At 45.6% G+C, this 17,399-nt stretch overlaps 6 protein-coding genes across 6 annotated transcripts; 3 read left to right on the top strand and 3 right to left on the bottom strand.

Moving 5' to 3' along the window:
* Nucleotides 1-551: 551 nt before the first annotated feature.
* Nucleotides 552-1,584, top strand: EYB26_004663 (uncharacterized protein; the record flags this gene model as incomplete). Its single annotated transcript, XM_054263954.1, has 4 exons — nucleotides 552-725; nucleotides 816-921; nucleotides 985-1,260; nucleotides 1,331-1,584. 4 exons carry the CDS (start codon nucleotides 552-554, stop codon nucleotides 1,582-1,584), a joined length of 810 nt encoding a protein of 269 aa, XP_054119929.1.
* Nucleotides 1,585-1,749: 165 nt separating this feature from the next.
* Nucleotides 1,750-10,612, bottom strand: EYB26_004662 (uncharacterized protein; the record flags this gene model as incomplete). The annotated part of the gene is made up of 27 exons (XM_054263953.1): nucleotides 1,750-1,941; nucleotides 2,013-2,131; nucleotides 2,193-2,277; nucleotides 2,342-2,429; nucleotides 2,492-2,614; nucleotides 2,669-2,751; nucleotides 2,810-2,934; nucleotides 2,982-3,179; nucleotides 3,240-3,534; nucleotides 3,597-3,791; nucleotides 3,866-3,962; nucleotides 4,013-4,174; nucleotides 4,234-4,326; nucleotides 4,384-4,481; nucleotides 4,558-4,864; nucleotides 4,917-5,391; nucleotides 5,444-5,969; nucleotides 6,029-7,258; nucleotides 7,317-7,568; nucleotides 7,623-8,099; nucleotides 8,152-8,248; nucleotides 8,311-8,463; nucleotides 8,514-8,918; nucleotides 8,973-9,132; nucleotides 9,195-9,243; nucleotides 9,308-9,966; nucleotides 10,027-10,612. 27 exons carry the CDS (start codon nucleotides 10,610-10,612, stop codon nucleotides 1,750-1,752), a joined length of 7,329 nt encoding a protein of 2,442 aa, XP_054119928.1.
* Nucleotides 10,613-11,068: 456 nt separating this feature from the next.
* Nucleotides 11,069-11,857, top strand: EYB26_004661 (uncharacterized protein; the record flags this gene model as incomplete). Its single annotated transcript, XM_054263952.1, has 5 exons — nucleotides 11,069-11,155; nucleotides 11,216-11,320; nucleotides 11,390-11,598; nucleotides 11,647-11,744; nucleotides 11,796-11,857. 5 exons carry the CDS (start codon nucleotides 11,069-11,071, stop codon nucleotides 11,855-11,857), a joined length of 561 nt encoding a protein of 186 aa, XP_054119927.1.
* A 190-nt stretch (nucleotides 11,858-12,047) lies between these two features.
* Nucleotides 12,048-12,869, bottom strand: EYB26_004660 (uncharacterized protein; the record flags this gene model as incomplete). The annotated part of the gene is made up of 5 exons (XM_054263951.1): nucleotides 12,048-12,119; nucleotides 12,175-12,377; nucleotides 12,444-12,649; nucleotides 12,728-12,744; nucleotides 12,810-12,869. 5 exons carry the CDS (start codon nucleotides 12,867-12,869, stop codon nucleotides 12,048-12,050), a joined length of 558 nt encoding a protein of 185 aa, XP_054119926.1.
* A 259-nt stretch (nucleotides 12,870-13,128) lies between these two features.
* On the top strand, nucleotides 13,129-14,222 carry EYB26_004659 (uncharacterized protein; the record flags this gene model as incomplete). The annotated part of the gene is made up of 3 exons (XM_054263950.1): nucleotides 13,129-13,319; nucleotides 13,380-13,458; nucleotides 13,521-14,222. The coding sequence occupies 3 exons, from the start codon at nucleotides 13,129-13,131 to the stop codon at nucleotides 14,220-14,222; spliced, it is 972 nt and encodes a 323-aa protein (XP_054119925.1).
* Nucleotides 14,223-14,600: 378 nt separating this feature from the next.
* Nucleotides 14,601-16,610, bottom strand: EYB26_004658 (uncharacterized protein; the record flags this gene model as incomplete). The annotated part of the gene is made up of 3 exons (XM_054263949.1): nucleotides 14,601-15,662; nucleotides 15,765-16,325; nucleotides 16,395-16,610. 3 exons carry the CDS (start codon nucleotides 16,608-16,610, stop codon nucleotides 14,601-14,603), a joined length of 1,839 nt encoding a protein of 612 aa, XP_054119924.1.
* Nucleotides 16,611-17,399: the final 789 nt, after the last annotated feature.

The raw sequence follows: 17,399 nt of genomic DNA, 5'->3' as shown, positions 1-17,399 counted from the left end.
AATAGCATCTGATGATGTTTCGAGACAACCTGGAAAATCGAGTCTGAATACGAGGAGACTCTGTTGCTGATGTCTCAAAAATCATACATCGAGCTATTTGTGCACAGCGCTCGGCAGATGCTATAGCATTGATAAAGACGTAAAAAAAGAAAGAAAAAAAAAGACTTCGACTAAGATGCGCATTCCTTTCTATAACAGTTGTCGTAAATTCCCATCAACCAATCATGCTTAATGGAATATGCGGGGAGCATTAGCGCACTTAAATTGACACCGTTTGCCGCCTAAGCGCGCGCTTTGTCGCGGAGCTTCACAGCTACAAAAGCATTCCAAGCATTCATTCCTCTTCCTAACCTTGATTGCCCCGATTCAGGTAACTGCAATGTTTACACAATAAGACATCTCTGCTGTACTCTTATAGGTTGGAAACTTCGTCAACGTGAATATTCAACATACAATCTCCTGCATCAATGCCGACCAGATCGCCCTCAATGTCTCCACGACCTAGAATGCGTCAATCCGCGTCGCTAGGTTCGCATTCAAGATCACTAAACATGAGCCGCAGTCCGAGCGAAACACGAAGCTATAAACGCGGCAGGTCGCGAAGTCGGTCATTTACACCCGAACGTGGAGCTTCGCGAAGCTCTCGACGTGGGAGCGGCAGATGGCCACGAGACCGGAGCTATTCCAGAAGCCTTACACCTGAAAGTCCTAAGAGAAGTTCGAAGGTAAGCGCCTGAGATCGGAGATTGAGCGCTAGAGGGGACAATGCGACAGAATTATACCCATTGGGACATTGATTTGCTGACGAAATATAGATTGTTGTCGAGAAATTGACCAAAAATGTGACGGAAGAACATCTTTATGATATCTTTGGCACCTTTGGCGAAATACACAGTATTGATCTTCCCTTGAACCAGACATGTATGGAACCATCTATCCCTAACCTATCCGAGTCAAAATTTGCTAATATTTCCCTTTGTTTAGTCATGACGAATCGAGGCACCGCGTACATTCTTTACCATGATGCCGCTGATGCTGAAGCTGCCGTTTCGAATATGCATGAAGCTCAGATCGACGGCGCTGTGCTTAAAGTATCGATTGTTTTACCCAAACGAATGTTCTCTAGGAGTCCCCCTCCATCCAGAAGACCAGGACCAGATGATAGATCCATCTCGCCCCGAAGACATGCACCTACCCATGAACATATGACACATGCATCACCACCACCAAGAAGGCGATCTCCAAGGCGTCCTGCCAATGGTGGGTTGGATAGACATGATATCTACCGCCCAAGGTCATTGGCGCACTCTGCATCTCCACGACGTCCTAGAGCCCGTTCATACTCTCGATCTGACTCGGGCTCCCCACCAAGGAGACGGAGCCCACCGAGAAGGCGTTCAAGGAATCGTAGACGCCGGAGTCCAAGTTACAGTAGCTACAGCTCAAGGGCAAGCAGCTACTCCGATAAAAGCCGCAGCCCCAGCAGGAATAGACTGGAGAGGTCGAACAACAGACGGAGATGAGTCCAGATTCGATTCGATTCGATTCGATTCGCGCGCATTCCATCAGAATCCCATGCTTTGAATCTATGAGTGGGTGGTACTATGACTCTTACGATGATCACAAAACAGCTTTTCAGGCAAACACTTGCTGAAGAAATGATACCACAGCAGCAGATGTCATGCTGTACAACGATTTCTCACTTAGGTCACTATGTAATGCAACAGCCGATTTGGCAAGTTGCGACTATCAAAAAAATGGACACCAGCCAATGTACATGGCAGCCAGGTTCTTTTTATCCGTGGCTTTCAATATTAATTCATCCACATGTCCATCCACCGAAAGTGGCACCGACTGACGAGGCAATAGACCTCTCAGCTTGTTTCTGATGCTCTCCATCACTCCCTCTGGTGTATCTGGTACATCTTTGTGGGTTCGTCTCTGTCATTACACCAGATTCGGTTAGCATGATATCTATCTAAAAGTGTTCAGATTGAGAGTGAATGTCTTGCCTTTTTCCCAATGAAGTCTGTCGTGGGGTCGTATAAGAAAGTTTCCATAATATTCATGAGCGCGTCTTCATTTTGTCGTAGCAGTCCAAGCGTTATCTCGCATGTCCTTCGGAATGGCCCTATACAGTGACGCAGTGAGCTTGATTATTCAGCATGAAAGAAGTATGGCGGGTTATTTACCATTGTAGCCGTATGCGCCAAAAGCGTCTGCCATGTTATGTGTAAGACGGAACGGGACGACTTCAGGTTTCTCAAAGGTCAAGCCCTAGATGACCATGTTAACCAACACTTTCTCAAGGCCGTATATGTAAATTTCAGCTGAAGCATACCTTATCGAAGAGGCAGTTGAAATCAACGTGCAATATGCCTCCTGTACTTTCTTCGAATAGTATGTTTTCACCGTGACGGTCACCCAACCTGGCAGCTTCGTTAGGGTCTGAATCCGATTGATATTATGCAAGAGGTTCGTGAAGACTTACCCAAGAACGTGACCAACCATCGACATAACGGCGCTGGTCCGAGTGAATCGAAGTCGTGCTTCTAACCATGCTCCGGGGTCAGGGAACATTTCAACAAACCACTCATGCAGAACTGGAGGAAGTCTATACAGTGTGTTAGCTATGTCATATATCTTGAAGATAGAGATACGCTCTTACTTGGACAGAATCATCGTCGTAAAGACAGGAAGTTTGTCACTATGTGAGCAAGCTTCGTTCAGATAGTGGCGAATCTCATTGAACTTATCATCACACACTCGTTAGCGTTCGACTATGGTCATTGACTTTGAGGAATCTCACATTCGGAATTATGCCTCTTTCTCGAAGTAGTTTCATAACAATGTCCCGCAAAGTGCGTAGATTATCTACCCACTCTATAAGTCCACACTCCTCGTTAAGGGGTGTCACAGCGTATGTTTTGATATCTTCCCAAGTCAGTAACAATCGCCTAAATAGATCAAGTAGCACTTACACATGCGTCGTTTGATGGAATCAACATCCTTCTTGAGGAAGCTGTTGATCATATTATTGAATTCCATCAAACGTTGGTCCTTCCTGAGGTCATCTTTTGGCTTGCATAGAAGACTGTAAACCTTTCCATCGGTACCCAGGATGCTGATTTTGCGTGGTTTCTGCAATGAATTGAGAACCAGTGCGTCGTCTAGGACCTCTACTCAATTGTTAGCTTCAAGTATGTCACTGCAACGTATCATGCAAGTTTTCTACTCACTCTCTACACTAACAACATCACCTGGAAAGGGATGGAATTGCTTGATGAATGACTGTTCATGGGATGGCGGAAGAATTGGAGTCAGCATAATTTGGAACGGCACGACTAATCGGCACGGAGCAACTTTGTGATTGAATCCCAAGCCGCGCGAGAGGCTGATTTTGGTTGTCCCTTTCTCCTCGACTCGCGCGTTGCATAGACTTAATAGTTCTTCGCCGAACTTCTGCCCTCCTTTTATCATTGAGCCAAGTTCTGATGGCGTGAATCCGCTTCTGTTGATTTTTTTGTTCACTTCCTGAAGTAATAATTAGCCAATGGATCCTTAAAGTATTGAGGGGCCAGATTTTGAGGACATACTGTTATCTTCTTGAGACATGTCATGCCTCTCGAAGCGCGGTCCTTCGATGAAGATTTAACCAGAGCCAAAACAGTCCATAGACCCTGGCGTGGAAAATTCACAACAATCTTGACCACTACATTGGTCAAGATCTCATGCACCGTGTCATTCGTATGACAAATTCTAGCAACAAGCTGAGAGAGAATCGTGAAGAGCTGTCAACATAGTCAGCGAAAAGTTAAGATAAAATGTGAAAAAGCTTGACAGTTTGTACAGATTGGACTCTTACCACTTCTGGCGGTATCCGATTGAGATACTTCTTCAGCTGATAATGCATGTCCTCCAGACACTTCGCTCGCTGCGCATTGATCTGTTTCTGAAATTCGCTGGAAGCAATGTCAGCCTAAGTCTCTGTAACCAAGTTTCTGAGACTTACATGTTGTCTCCTCTCTTAGGATCGAAGGCTTGGTCGACATTTGATGCATGGTCCAACCATAGAGTCAAAATCTTTGGCAAACTTTGGAAGACAAACTTGTTTCCGCTGAACAAGGACCTAAGGAAGTTGTCAATGGCTAGCTTGGACGCCTCTCCACTCAGGCTGTGAGTAAGTCAGTTAGTGAAAGTATGGTTAAAAGTGGTCATCTCTGAATAACCTACTAGATCTGAGATTGTTTGCCAGGTGGCTTTGCTCTTTCGGATTCGATGATCTTATTGTAGTGCTTCCCCAGATAGAAATGTGCCTTTTCCCATCTGTATGCAGTCGTCAGAATAGCCGTTGTAAAGAACCCACAGGAATGTGTTACTTACTTGCTAGATAGTTGGATCGCCTCTCGATAACTCTGGACAATGGTCTCTGAGTGAGTCTGCCCAGCTCGATCCGTCCATTTTGCAAGTAGTAATTGAGCCTAATATCGTGTCAACAACAGCTACCTATGGTGAAGGAACTTGTAATAGTATTCTTAATGTACATCAGGCACTTACCTTAGCAGCGAGAATATTTTGTGTAGCTTGTTTCTCTCCAGTCATTGAGACAGACGTTCTTACTGACAACTCGGATTCTTCAGCAACAAAAGCATTGGCGGCTATAGCTCCCTTGAGCGTTTGTATTGCCTTCCGATGGTGACCGTCAGTCCACAACAGACGGGAATGTTCGATTGTGGCTGACCTTGCTTTCAACTGTGCCGCGTGCATCACAGCATTATAGGCCGGGCCGAGGTGACCATTCTTTCGAAAGAGTCGGGCACTTTTGAGCCAGACGGCAGCTATATCTGGCTCTGAGAATCCGGTTCTTTCTCCTATGTTAGAAATGCCATCAAATATATACATGCTGATCTACTCACGAAAGTTCCATGGCAGCCCTCCTTAATCCCAAAAGGTATTGCTTTTCAGATATGTACACACCGAGGAGATCAAGGCGGTGATCCAAAGTATCGATAAGCTCGGTTTTAGTCATTCCTGTCTGAATGTCTGCATTCACAATAGCTTCAACATCAGACAAAGCATGTAACTGGAGTAGCATATCGTGACACGTTTGCAAAGACATGGTCGAGTTTGCTGTCATTGACCTTGTAGTGTTTAACCGTAGCTTTTCAACAATTTCAGTGAACGCAGATTTGTCGCCATTACGAAGAGCGTTGAGAGCTGAAGCTATGCCAACGGTGAAGTCTGTGGCATTCTCCTTGGGACACACTTTGAGGTATTTTTCAAGCTTGGACCATTTTCCAGTTGAGATGGAAGCTTCCAAAGCGAATGGGAACAACTTTGAGGGGTACTCTTCAGACTCGCTGAATGTTTCAAACCTACTCAGAAGTGCATCTATCAAACGAAGATTAGTAAATAAGTGATGACAGGATTTTAGGTAATTTACCTTGTTGACCAGACTCCTTTAAACAAGTAAGTAGATTCAGCTGCGTGTCGGTATTGTTCGGATCCTCATCCAATTGCAATTCATACCAGCTTTGAGCAGCAGCCCACCGGCCAGCTTTACGATGTTCGAGGACTTGCTGGTCAACATCGAGTACATGTAAATATGTCGAAATACCTTCGATGCCATCAGGCTCATCAATCTGGGTATAAATCTCCTGCAGACGCTGGTAAAGAGGTTCAAGATCGGTGTCGTCTCGCTTCTCATTGTAGCTCTTGCTTTGCCGGATGTATTGTTCCCAGTGGAAAAGTGCTCTAGAGAAAGATTTGCATTCGACGGCTCTTTTTGATATCACCTCTGGGGGGATGGACGACAATATCTGCTCTACACTCTTGATCTGAGCCGAGGAGAGATCAAGCATCAGCTCTGCTTGGGTGCTTTTTCCAGAAAGATTGCTTGCTAGTATAGCATGTTGTTTCTTCTTCCCTTGCAGCCATCTAAGCAAGTAATCAAGAACACTGAACACACTCTATGAAACATGCGTTAGATATACGTAGTAAACTTCCAATAACGAATGAGCTTGCTTACCTCACTGCACAGAAGAACGTTTTCTCTCACGCGAGTACTGCCTTCAGGCGAAGGGTGGGACAACACACGCACCAACTCTTCACGAATCTCTCGCTTATGCTCCTCGTGGCCATCTGCTGCAATATTCAACACAGCAAAAGGCAAGATAAAAGCAGGAATCGTGATATCTTGGTCTCGAATGATTCTAGCAAAGACCGAAAAGATCATCTTAACATTGGAGCTATAAGATTTCTGGAGTAGGTCCATCACGAAGGTACGAAGCCATTTCCCATAGCTCATGTCTGGTGAAAACAGTGGATAACTACATTCGGTTTTAGCTGCACCTAGAGTAATAGAGTATCTTGATGTGAGGAAAGGGGTCACTGTGTTCCTCACGATCTCAGGCAGGTTCAGCCATCGCCGATGTTTTTCATTCTTCTCAAGATCGTCTGATGGTGTAGTGATTTCTGTCGTTATATGGCTCGCGCTCATAAGAGCCTGCATTCCGTAAGCCAGAAAGCTCTGCGCTCGCGTATTCGAGGCTGATAGGAATGCATCGACGAGGACATTTTGAAGGAAGAACATTGTAAAGTCGAACGTCTCTTCTGCGCGAGCAAAGTTCGAAAGAACCACAATGTCTTTCTTCTCCTTTGTTATTTCGACCCTATTAGGGTCTAAGCATCCTATCAACCCAAGTGCACGTGCGCTTGACATGGCAATCGTGTCCGATTCAGATTGGAATTTCACGCAACAATCGAGCAGAGAGCGTGTTAGCTGTGCAACACCGCTATTTGATTGATGATTCAGCAAGGTCCTGTGCAGTATCTCATTTTTGTCATCTAGAAAAGGAACCAACTCTTGCAGGGCTTGCTCAACGACGGTGAGACTTTCACTTTGACAGCGGACACTGAAGGCTACCAAACGCTCACTTATATCCATAGAGCCCTTGAAGTTATTTATCTGAGGTTCGAAGCGGGACATTTCAGGGATAGACAGTAGTGATGGTAGAGTCTGGAAGATCTCCCGTAGCTGATATCCATGGTGTTGAAATAAATGATCCATCAGGACTAGGGCCATTTGCTTGCTTCCTTCTTGAATGACTGGCCAATATCGTAGGATAATTGCAATTGACTGATCGATAAGTGCTTCAACCTCGTCAGGCTCGAGATGAGTGATCAAAATACACCATACAGCAAATGCATGATCACATAACTCTTCGACCTTGAGAGATGATCTGAGGCAAGAGCATATCTAGATAATGATAGTGTCAGATGCGTGAACAGACACGGTATTTTGGAGCAAGACAGACCTGGGGAATTGCAACGTTGACATGACCTCTGGCAAGCTTGATCATTTCACCGATTGCTATGATATTGCGCTTCTTCTCCATATTCGAGTAACGTATGCGGACATCGTTCACGGTGTCAGAGAATTCTGTTATTAGACCCAATAGGTGTTCTTCTATAAAGAGCCCAACTTCTGGATGAGACTTCGAATTTGAAGTTCCTGAGGAGTGCTTTGAGGATATGAGCTTAGCAAGGAGGCGAAGTGCACCGTCAAACTATGTAGCCGTTAGTGGGTAAGCCTATAGCAATAAATATGAGCATAGACAAACCTTTCCATCATGACCATCACCAGCATCGCCCATATTCTTCAATAGCTCACGAGTAATAGGAATGGGCTCCGTTTTGAGTAGCATGGTGACTGAAGTCTCCTTGAACTTCGGATCAATGTCGACCAGAAGTGAGTATATCATAGCCTCGTGATTTTCCTCCGGTTGACTCAACAAATATGCTATGATGGAGGCGAAGTTGTTGCGCTCCATGCAAAGCTCGAAAGCTGACTTGGAGGGATAAGCTGCTGCAATCCTCGTGATGATTTCTCGTCTACGAGTGTAGACAAGATATGGTAGCGTGTGGGCTTCGGTAAGTTGTAAAAAGCTATCGACCGACATTCCTAGTAGATCGCAGAGCTGCTCTGCCATGTGAGGACGGTTCCTCAGGTTCTTTACCACAGTTACCGACAATGATCTCCAGAAAGGGCGAAGTAGACCTGCGACTGTTGTTGATGATTCTTGAGATAGTTTCAAAAGCTGCAGGCATTGTTTAGTTCAAAACTTAGTAACAGAAATGATCATGGCTTACCTCTGTATAAGCTACCGCACAAATGTACGGATTTGCATGTCCTAGATACTCTAGAAGACGAAGAAGTATGATGTTCAACTCTTCATCCTCAGATACCCTATAAAATTCAATAAGTAGGCTGTATTATTATTCTTCCTTGATCAAAATTCAACCACTTACTCCGCTAGTCGACACAAAGTCAAAATGCAAGTCTCCTGCGAAGGAATATCTGCTCTCTCTGAGACGCTTTTCAGGCACTCGAAGATGATGACGAAGTTCTGCCGTCGTATCTGAACATCCACAGCTTTGCGTAGGAAGCAAGGTAAAATATGTCTTTCCACAGGTCAGCCATGATTTTATCCACAAGTTTAGGAGATACTGACCCAGTCGTGATCCGCAACTCCCTTGATGCGGCTTTCAAAGAATGAAGGCACAATTCACCAATCGATGATGATTTGATCGACAAGCTCTTGATCTCATGTTCATGGTAGAGGAATCGTCTCACCGCAAGCAAGTATGATATCCGTAAGGGTGGGCTACGTGAAACTCTGGGTAAAAGATCAAGGAGAAAGTCTCGAAAATCATTGGCTTCGTTGCCATTCCAAGGTACAACTGCATCAGAAACGGTACGTTCTGAGTCACAAACACGGCAGTGAAAGGCACTTAGCGTCGGTATAGACGATGGAACAGACTCTTTGGATTGATGTGCTGCTGCAATACACGGGTAGGTTGCAATTGAGGTCAAGAACTCGCACTTTTGCTGCTCCGAAAGATCTTTGTGCTTTTGCCTAAAAACCGTCAGTTTTGGATCAGTCGATATCACTGCACAACACTATATTTACCTCGCAGCTTGTGCCAGCTCCTCAAAGCTTCTTATCTCATTGGAGCCAATGATTTTGGAGGCTTGCTCTAAGACTTGCTGGGCTATATCTTTCTCGCCAGGTACGGTTTGAGGCTCGGATAGTCGTATACGCTTGGGGGCACGGTGAGCCAACTCATTCCCTTAATACAAGCAAATTGAGTCAATATAATTATTCTATACAGAGAAGATCTCAGACCCTTACCATGTGGATATAAAGTTCTCTGATCATCAATCAACTCCTTTACCAAATTCTGTATTTCGTATTAGAATAAAGTTCTTTGCGCTATCGCCACCTGCGCTTGAGTACGAACTGACCTGGAATGATGACGAATAAGTGATAAATTGCTCGTATCTAGCCTGAATATCAAGGAGTCTAGGAATGAGTACGCTTTGCACTGTCATACCCGTGATAAGTGAAACCTTTTGGCTCTCCTTCAAGCCTTCTAGACAGCGGTGCAAAGCCTGCTCTACCCGGGACTCACGACTGAGACCAGAATCCGCCATCACTACCACCAGGAATTCGATAAAGATCTTGCTTGATTGAGCGTCAAGTGATCCGACGTTACTATACTCTAGTGATCTTGTTAACAGAAGGTCAGTGAAGTAGAGGTATCCAATAATAGGATCGTTAATAAAGCGCCTGAAGTTCGTGCCAGAGCGCCTGATTAGCGAAACAAGCCATTTTCCGATGCGACTAGCTAAGTTGAGGGATGTCGTGAAGTCCTGCACGATTCCCGCCGCCGAAAAGCTGCCTGGCCTCGGTTCTGCGGGTTGAAGAAGTGCCTCAAGGATCTGAAGAAGCATAAAGATGGCACGATTCACATCTCCAAGACGAATCGGAGCTTGAAAAGGTCGTCCCGATAAGTTTAGTTTGGCCGTGAGATGTTTCTCTAGTGGGCTTCCAGGGCCAGGTAATGTGAAGTCCGATATTCCTATTTTTAAAACATCGACCATTTCCAAGGACCTTATGATGTCTGTAGTATCACAAACTTAGTTAAACTCCCATGGCCCAGAACACATGAAATCATGCTTACCGATAGCCATAGCACTTAGGATAGTTGAAACAGAATTTCTAGGAAAGAGCGGAGCCCGAAACATATCATGTTGGGAACGAGTGATCATGACCAGAAGGCCCTTGATTTTGGCATCCACTCGGTCTAGCCGCACCTTGACGCCGAGATCAATCAGCTCAATAAGCAGCCACAGATGAAATGGCAACGGCACATCTTGACCGGGAATTTCTGTGTCGATAGCTCCTCCATCGAGGCCTCTGAGGGCATTCTCAACGAGCAATTGGACAATATCAAGACAATCCAAAAGACGCCTCTCTGTCTCATCGCCAGGAAGTTGGCCGTCTATCGCAGTGACTTCAGAGGCAACCCTGAGAGCCACTTGTATAAGAGCCTGTGTATTCTTGATATCTTCAGCAGTCCGAGAAAACGACCCAGGTTCTTTTTCGGTCAACTCTTTCCGAAGCTGAGAAATAGTGTCAAATGCTTCTGAAGACAAATGACCTGGAACAAAATTATTCAATATTGATGAAGATGTTGGGTCTGCAGCGTTAAAGTTTCCATTTGTCGACTGTAAGCCTTGAGGCTTTGGTTCCTCGTCCCCTGCCATTGTCCCCGTTCAATCGCGTCCATGGATGGTATTCCTACGAGCGCATGGAGCACAAAGTTAAGAGACGTGTAGGTGACATAAACAATGCTAAACACCGGCAAATGCAGTAGCTGACTTGTGATGTTGAGGTTCTCGACAAGTATCAAACACCAACCAGATTTAATTCAATTGGTTGTTTTGATCGAGGTACCCGTCAACGCACACAAGGCTGCAAGCTCCAAGGCAGCGAGCCCCACGATCGTTACCGTACCGATACCGTAATACAGGTACTCGATACCCGCCATATCTTACTTCCACCCAGTAATATTGCTTATTTTTACATGGCATGGTGATGTAATTTCACAATGTGACAATGCTGTTACAATACAACAATATCTTCAATTATATAGTTAACTCTTCGACTCCTCCAGACCTTTATAACACAACGAACAATTGCTGAGCTACATGACTACAATAATGACTTCAAAATGTGAGACCAAACTAGAATATGACGATGTCACTCAAGAAGATCAGGAGAAATTTATGAAAGAGGCACTCTCAATGGTACTGGAATCTTCTCTGCAGTCTCTGGGTGCTTTTAACTAACTGATACCTAAAATATAGGGAGAGAAAGCTCTGGAAGCCGGTGAAACCCCAGTAGGATGCGTTCTTGTATTACAGGGCAAAATAATCGGATCCGGAATGAATGATACAAATCGGTCTATGAATGTATGTCTCCTACAACTCTGGATGGTCGTGTACAAAGTCCCTTTTCTCTAATCACCGAAACTCGGACAGGGCACGAGACATGCAGAATTCCTCGCAATCGAAGAAGCACTTCAGACATACCCAAGGTCTATTTTTAAGCACGTCGACCTCTACGTGACTGTCGAACCATGCGTGATGTGTGCTTCATTGTTGAGGCAGTATAACATTCGTCGTGTGTTCTTTGGCTGCGCCAATGAGAGATTTGGCGGTACCGGAAGTGTCTTGTCATTACATTCAGAGTCAGTCTTCATAGTCTTCGTCGTGTTCTCATGCTAATATATCAACAGTCCCTGTATAGACCCGCGTTATCCAGTGCATAGTGGAATATTTAAAAACGATGCCATCCTGTTACTGCGACGATTTTATATACAAGAAAATGAAAACGGTATGTGTCTGCTACTTTGAAAGTGGAACAAGAGGCTGACTTTGAGCGTAGCACCGAACCCGAAACCAAAACGAAACCGTGAATTAAATACCGAGTTTTCAAGTGAGGCATAGATGGGTTGAACTTGTGTGTGCCTTTATAGAATATCTCGCAACAGGTCCCTTTTAGTTCTTAGTGCTTGCCGGCAGTACAGCGATCAATGAAATAGTAGAATAATAATGTTGCTCACTATTCCTTCAAACATATTCATTGGAATATAAAATACACGCAAGACTAGAAAATCGATGAAAACGACAGACAACTTTATTTGCCCAAGCGCTCCGCCTCAAGCTCTCTCTCAGCCTGCTGATAATACTTGGCCGTGTCGACACCATGCTATACCAAAGTCAGATATGATCCTGCGAAAGAGCACAATAAACTTATAGCATACCTGGTTATGGTTGACCATATTGAACCATGGGATAACATGGGCAAAGAGACCGGTGTATCGCGAGTTGCGGGCAGCAACGCCTTGGAGGTATTCTGAGAGTTGTGATTTGCCGTAGAGTGGCTCGCCCTTCTTGACCTTGTCGACCATTTCGCGCATATCCTTTTCGACCTCGCGTGTGTTTTCTGTGAAGCCGTAGAAGCGGTCTGAACCATCGGTTGTTAGACTGATCGAAGTACCTCGAAGCACTATTCACCGACTGAAAAACATACTTATAGATCTCTGGTAGAAAATGTGAACGCCTCCGAGGATGCCGATTGCCGTCGCCAAGCGCATGACTGGCGCAAATCCTCCCTTTCCGACGTGAGAGGGACTGAACTTCTCCATCAGCCAGAAGGCGAGCGGGGAGGCAGCTGCGGCGGCACCACCAACGGCGTAGTCCGAAGCTCGAGCATAGCCGAAGACTCTCTTAATATGTCTGTCATAATAATTAGAAGTCGTTCTCTAGGATTTAAATGGGGAAAACAGGCGAATCGGGAATTGGGTGTCATCGTACGGGTCGGAATCAATTAACTGTTTCACGGAAAGAACTCGAATTAGTAGGACTCCAAGCAACTGTAATGCATTTGTAATCTTACAGGATAGTCAGTCTTGACCCCTCGAGGGGGTACGATAGCCTTTGTGGGTTCAATGGCCATTATGTCGGAGGCTCGTTGCTCCCAAAGTGTGGGTTGAGATGTCGAGGTCGTTGGGTTTTTGGTGAGGTCGAACTCTCCGGATGTCTCTGAGCCAGTAAGAGGTGCGGCTGTCCGCGCTATACTGATTTTGGTTAGTGCACTGGTGCTTCCCGATTTGGTTAAATGATCTCCAACTTGTTCCGTCGCGTCAAACGCGAGTTCTAATAGACATCCTGATTACACAATTTCTGAACAATCGAACGAAAGAAATTCAGACAAGATGTCTGACATTGATGATCTCTTCGACTACGACGCCGGCCTCGATGACGTTCTAAAAAACATCCCCTCAGCTCCCAACAAGGAAACATCCCAGACAGAAACTAATGCCGACGCGACTAAGGTATTGGGTCTCGATGAAGATATAAAACCTACTAAGCAGAGAGCGCCTATAGCTAAACTCGACGAGGCTCGGTATGGTGCATCCCAGCTTTTATAATGTACTACATGCTAATTGTTCACCCATTGGAATAGCTTACTTTCACAAAGGGGAATCCCGAAACTACGAAAGGACGTCAGAACCAAGCTCAAATTCAAAGGCAAAGGTCACGAGGTTAGTTCAAATATCCCTTTCTCTCATAAAGCGAATGAAACAATTGACAGTTGTGCTGTCAGTTTTCCGACCTCGGACGTCTCCTCAACTTCTACCAACTATGGCTGGACGATCTATATCCCCGCGCGAAATTCGCAGATGGTCTCGCTATGATCGAGAAATTGGGTCATACAAAGCGAGTTCAGATTATGCGAAGAGAGTGGATAAACGAAGAGAAGCCAGATTATCGCAGACATGACAGGGACCACGATAACAACAACCACGACAATAGTACTTTCACCTCGAAGAGGAATGGAGCACCAGCAGATACAATTACCACGAGTAATGACGCAACGAATAATGACCCACTAGGCGATGAATTAGAAGATCTGTTCGCTGAACGTCCGAGACGCGGCTCTGCGCCAAAGCAAAACGCATCTAACGGACCAAGTGACGACACACCACCAGACGACGACCTGGACATGCTATTAGCAGAAGCAGAAAACATCACTTCGACACCGAAAAACAACACATATAACGAACCGTCAACCGGAGATGCACCGCCGGATGATGACCTTGATATGCTCTTAGCTGAAGCTGAGAATACTACTTCCGCTATAAAGCAAACCTCGTCTAATGAAGCAACTATAAATTCGCCTGCAATAGAAACTAATGACGATAATGATGCGCCCCCGGACGACGATCTTGAAATGCTATTAGCCGAAGCTGAGAATATCGCACAGGCTGGGAATGGCGGCCGAGAATCAATTTTTAATCGAAAGTGAAACTATGTAATGATATTGAAAGAAATGCATAACACGCCGGACGGGGTCTATGATCCCGGATGGTCCTTTCCTTATGTTGCAGACCGAGGCACCAAGTGTGATACATATGCATCATGTCTCTGAGTCCAAGGTACTAGAGGTTCGGACTATAGGGCTCGAGAGGAACTAGTAGAAGTTTTTCCGTCCGGGAGTTGGATATTATGTGTGCTTATCGAACACAGTCTTTAAGACTTATTATTTTCTAAGATAGGTTGTGAGGAAGGACGGTCAACTTGATACAGGTCATACATAGATTGCATAGGATACAATTTTCATAAATGGAATTCTAAATTAGCACCGTCTATCTAACTTGTTCGTAACCCAAAAGAAATCCGAGATCTAGTTCTTCATGTTCCACGCCCCGATAGCATCATCAACAAGTTTTCGGTACTCCTTTTGCTTGAAGCACTGCTCCAAGAAGACCTTGTATTTGGCCTCAAGTAGAGCCTTCTCAGTCTTGTCCGTCGAAGGAACCACCTTGCGACCAGGCTTGCTCATCTTGTCCATAATGGACCACAGATCCTCGGTTTTGCCTTCTCCGTCTGCACTAGCAGCCTTAGCGCCAAGCATGGCAGCACCGTGGCAAACAGCGGCTTGGACATAGCGAGGAATGAGAACAGGGATGTTACAAGCGGATGCGATGAGCTTGACAAGAATCTCGTTTTGGCACTGAGATCCAGACATGAAGATGGAGTTGATTTTGTGGCCGGCCTCGTTCAGAGTATCAACAATTTGCTTTGTTTGCAGTGCTATGAACTCTAACGTAGCATAGTAGTAGATGGCGAGACTATCAACCGTCTTGTCGCTGGTTAGACCAACCACAGCACCAGTCATGTTGGGGTCAGCAATTGGGGAACGGTTGCCAAACAAATCACCGTAGAAGAAAAAGTGGCGACCGAGATAAGAAATACTGGGGGCGTTTTGATCTTCCATCATTTCTTTCAGATGCTCATTCAGGTATTCGTAGATGTTAGTGTGGTATGATTCGGCAACGGAAATAGCCTGGTTAAAAGCAGGATGCGTCTCAATCACATGCTTGAGCAACTCTCCAGTGGCAGATTGACCACCTTCTGTCATCCAATATCCTGGAATGATAGTATCTCTGTAGGGACCCCAAACACCCGGCACAAAGACTGGGTTGGGGGACATTGCCAGATGGCATGTCGATGTTCCAGCAACTGCAGCGAGGCGGCTGAAAGCCTGGGTACGGTCATTCTTTGCGACGTCTGCGTCGATTTCGTCGCCTTCCAGGTTGACCTTGGCACCGACTGTTCCGATCCATCCGGCGTATGCGTCAATGACACCGCTACCGATTGCGATACCTGGGGGGAGTCCAAGTTCGGCGGCAGCTTTGTCACAGAGTGTTCCGACGAGTTCACCTGCGCTCAGGTAGTCGCCGTTCTATATGAAATTGAGTTAGTGACCAGTCAAAAAATAGAGGGAAAGATATCAATCAAAAGAAGAAGAAAAAATCAGTAGAGTAGCAAAATGAAATAGGCTCACCACCCCGTCGACACCACCCATGCGCTTGTAGTCCTCGGTGACTAGATCCTCCAAGCCAATCTCCTTCAGAAAATCGTCTTGCCATCCCTTGACACTTCCATCAACGCCAACAGGAACATATCCCTGTTTGCAAACGACACTGCAAAAGCTACGTTTCTCATTGCCAGTAGCAATGTGAGTCAATGCATCCGCCAAATCATAGAACTTGCACTTTTCAAAAAGCTCCTTTGGCATGTTGTTCTTCAACCACAGGACCTTGGGGATTTCCATCTCAATAGACATCTTACCGCCAACATAGCGGAGGAGGTTGTGGTTAGTGGCATTGATCAAATCGGTTTCCTCGACTGGACGGTGATCTAACCACAGAATCACGTTGCGATCAGTGTCGAAATTGGGACCGGTCACTGAGACGGGCTCATCGGTGTCGGTGGAGAATACGGCCAGGGAGCAGGTTGCATCAAATCCAATGCCCCGCACAAATTCGGGGTTGATGTTGTGCTGGCTGATAGCACGCTGCACGGAGATACAGATACAACGCCAGATATCGGAAGTAGATTGCTCCTATACATATATTCTAGTCAGTAACAGCATAATTTATGTTTGGCATGAATCCCTAGTTGCAATACGTACATAGTAGCTCTGCTGAGGCTGCCACAAGCCAATGTTCTCCGAGGCCAATCCCACAATATCACCCTTATCGTTGATAATACAAGCTCGAGCACTTCCCGTACCCACGTCAATGCCAATATAGTAATCCATCTGTGCTTGCACAGCTTCTCGATCGTCTGTCGAGGCTTGTCGAGACGTCTGCCGCGAGGGCTGACGGCGGTAGGGTAATGAAGACATGACAATGTGTTTATGTGTCTTGTGAGGCGGTGGTACAAATCCGCGTCAGTAGGACGATTGGCTGGCAGTGCTGAGAAGGGATGATGATGATGCCTGGGGGGATTTCAATTCGGGCAATGTCCGAGTAACCAGCAATAAAGGGAAAGATGGGATGATCGATTGATTGATTGATTGATTGATTGATTGACTGGCTGACTGAGTGATGACCAGAGGAACTAGGTTACACCACGCTGTTGGAATTTGACAGGCCGATATAACATCACTAGAGAGGACCGACAGGGAAACAGAGAAGAGTCTGGGGGAGGGGGGGGCTGTTCCTTTTAAAGACTAAAACCAAGAGATCATCGTGAGTGCGGTGTAGCTAGTTAGGGTCGTCGTGGGGAAGGCACGCTGGATGGTCCGGACAGGAAGGACCCATCCCAATCCACTGGGTCATGTCATCGGCGGAGGCACTCTAGGACCCCTGCCAGAGTAGGTACCGGTACTTCTTGCTCTACTATCTACCATGTAGTGTAATAACTATTAAATGTTTGATAGTTACACATGATCTACTGAAGTAGCATGCCTTGTACATTATGAAAACGATGCAGAATATTCATGAGCACAGAATGCTCCACAACAGATCTAGATTCTCGAAGCTCGAGCCATTTACTACCGGGGTCCGGTAGTGTGCTGTGTATACACTAGTTATAAGTTATAACTCCGTTAAAATTAAAAAAGAAAAGAAAAGAAAAGAAAATACTGTAAACATAAAATTGAGGCGCATCACATGACTGCTCGCACGGAAAC

Source organism: Talaromyces marneffei, chromosome 3 (genome assembly GCF_009556855.1).
Source record: "Talaromyces marneffei chromosome 3, complete sequence".
Taxonomy (NCBI): Eukaryota; Fungi; Ascomycota; class Eurotiomycetes; order Eurotiales; family Trichocomaceae; genus Talaromyces; species Talaromyces marneffei.
Note: the sequence above shows the minus strand (reverse complement) of the source record. Positions and strands in the feature narration are given on the sequence as shown.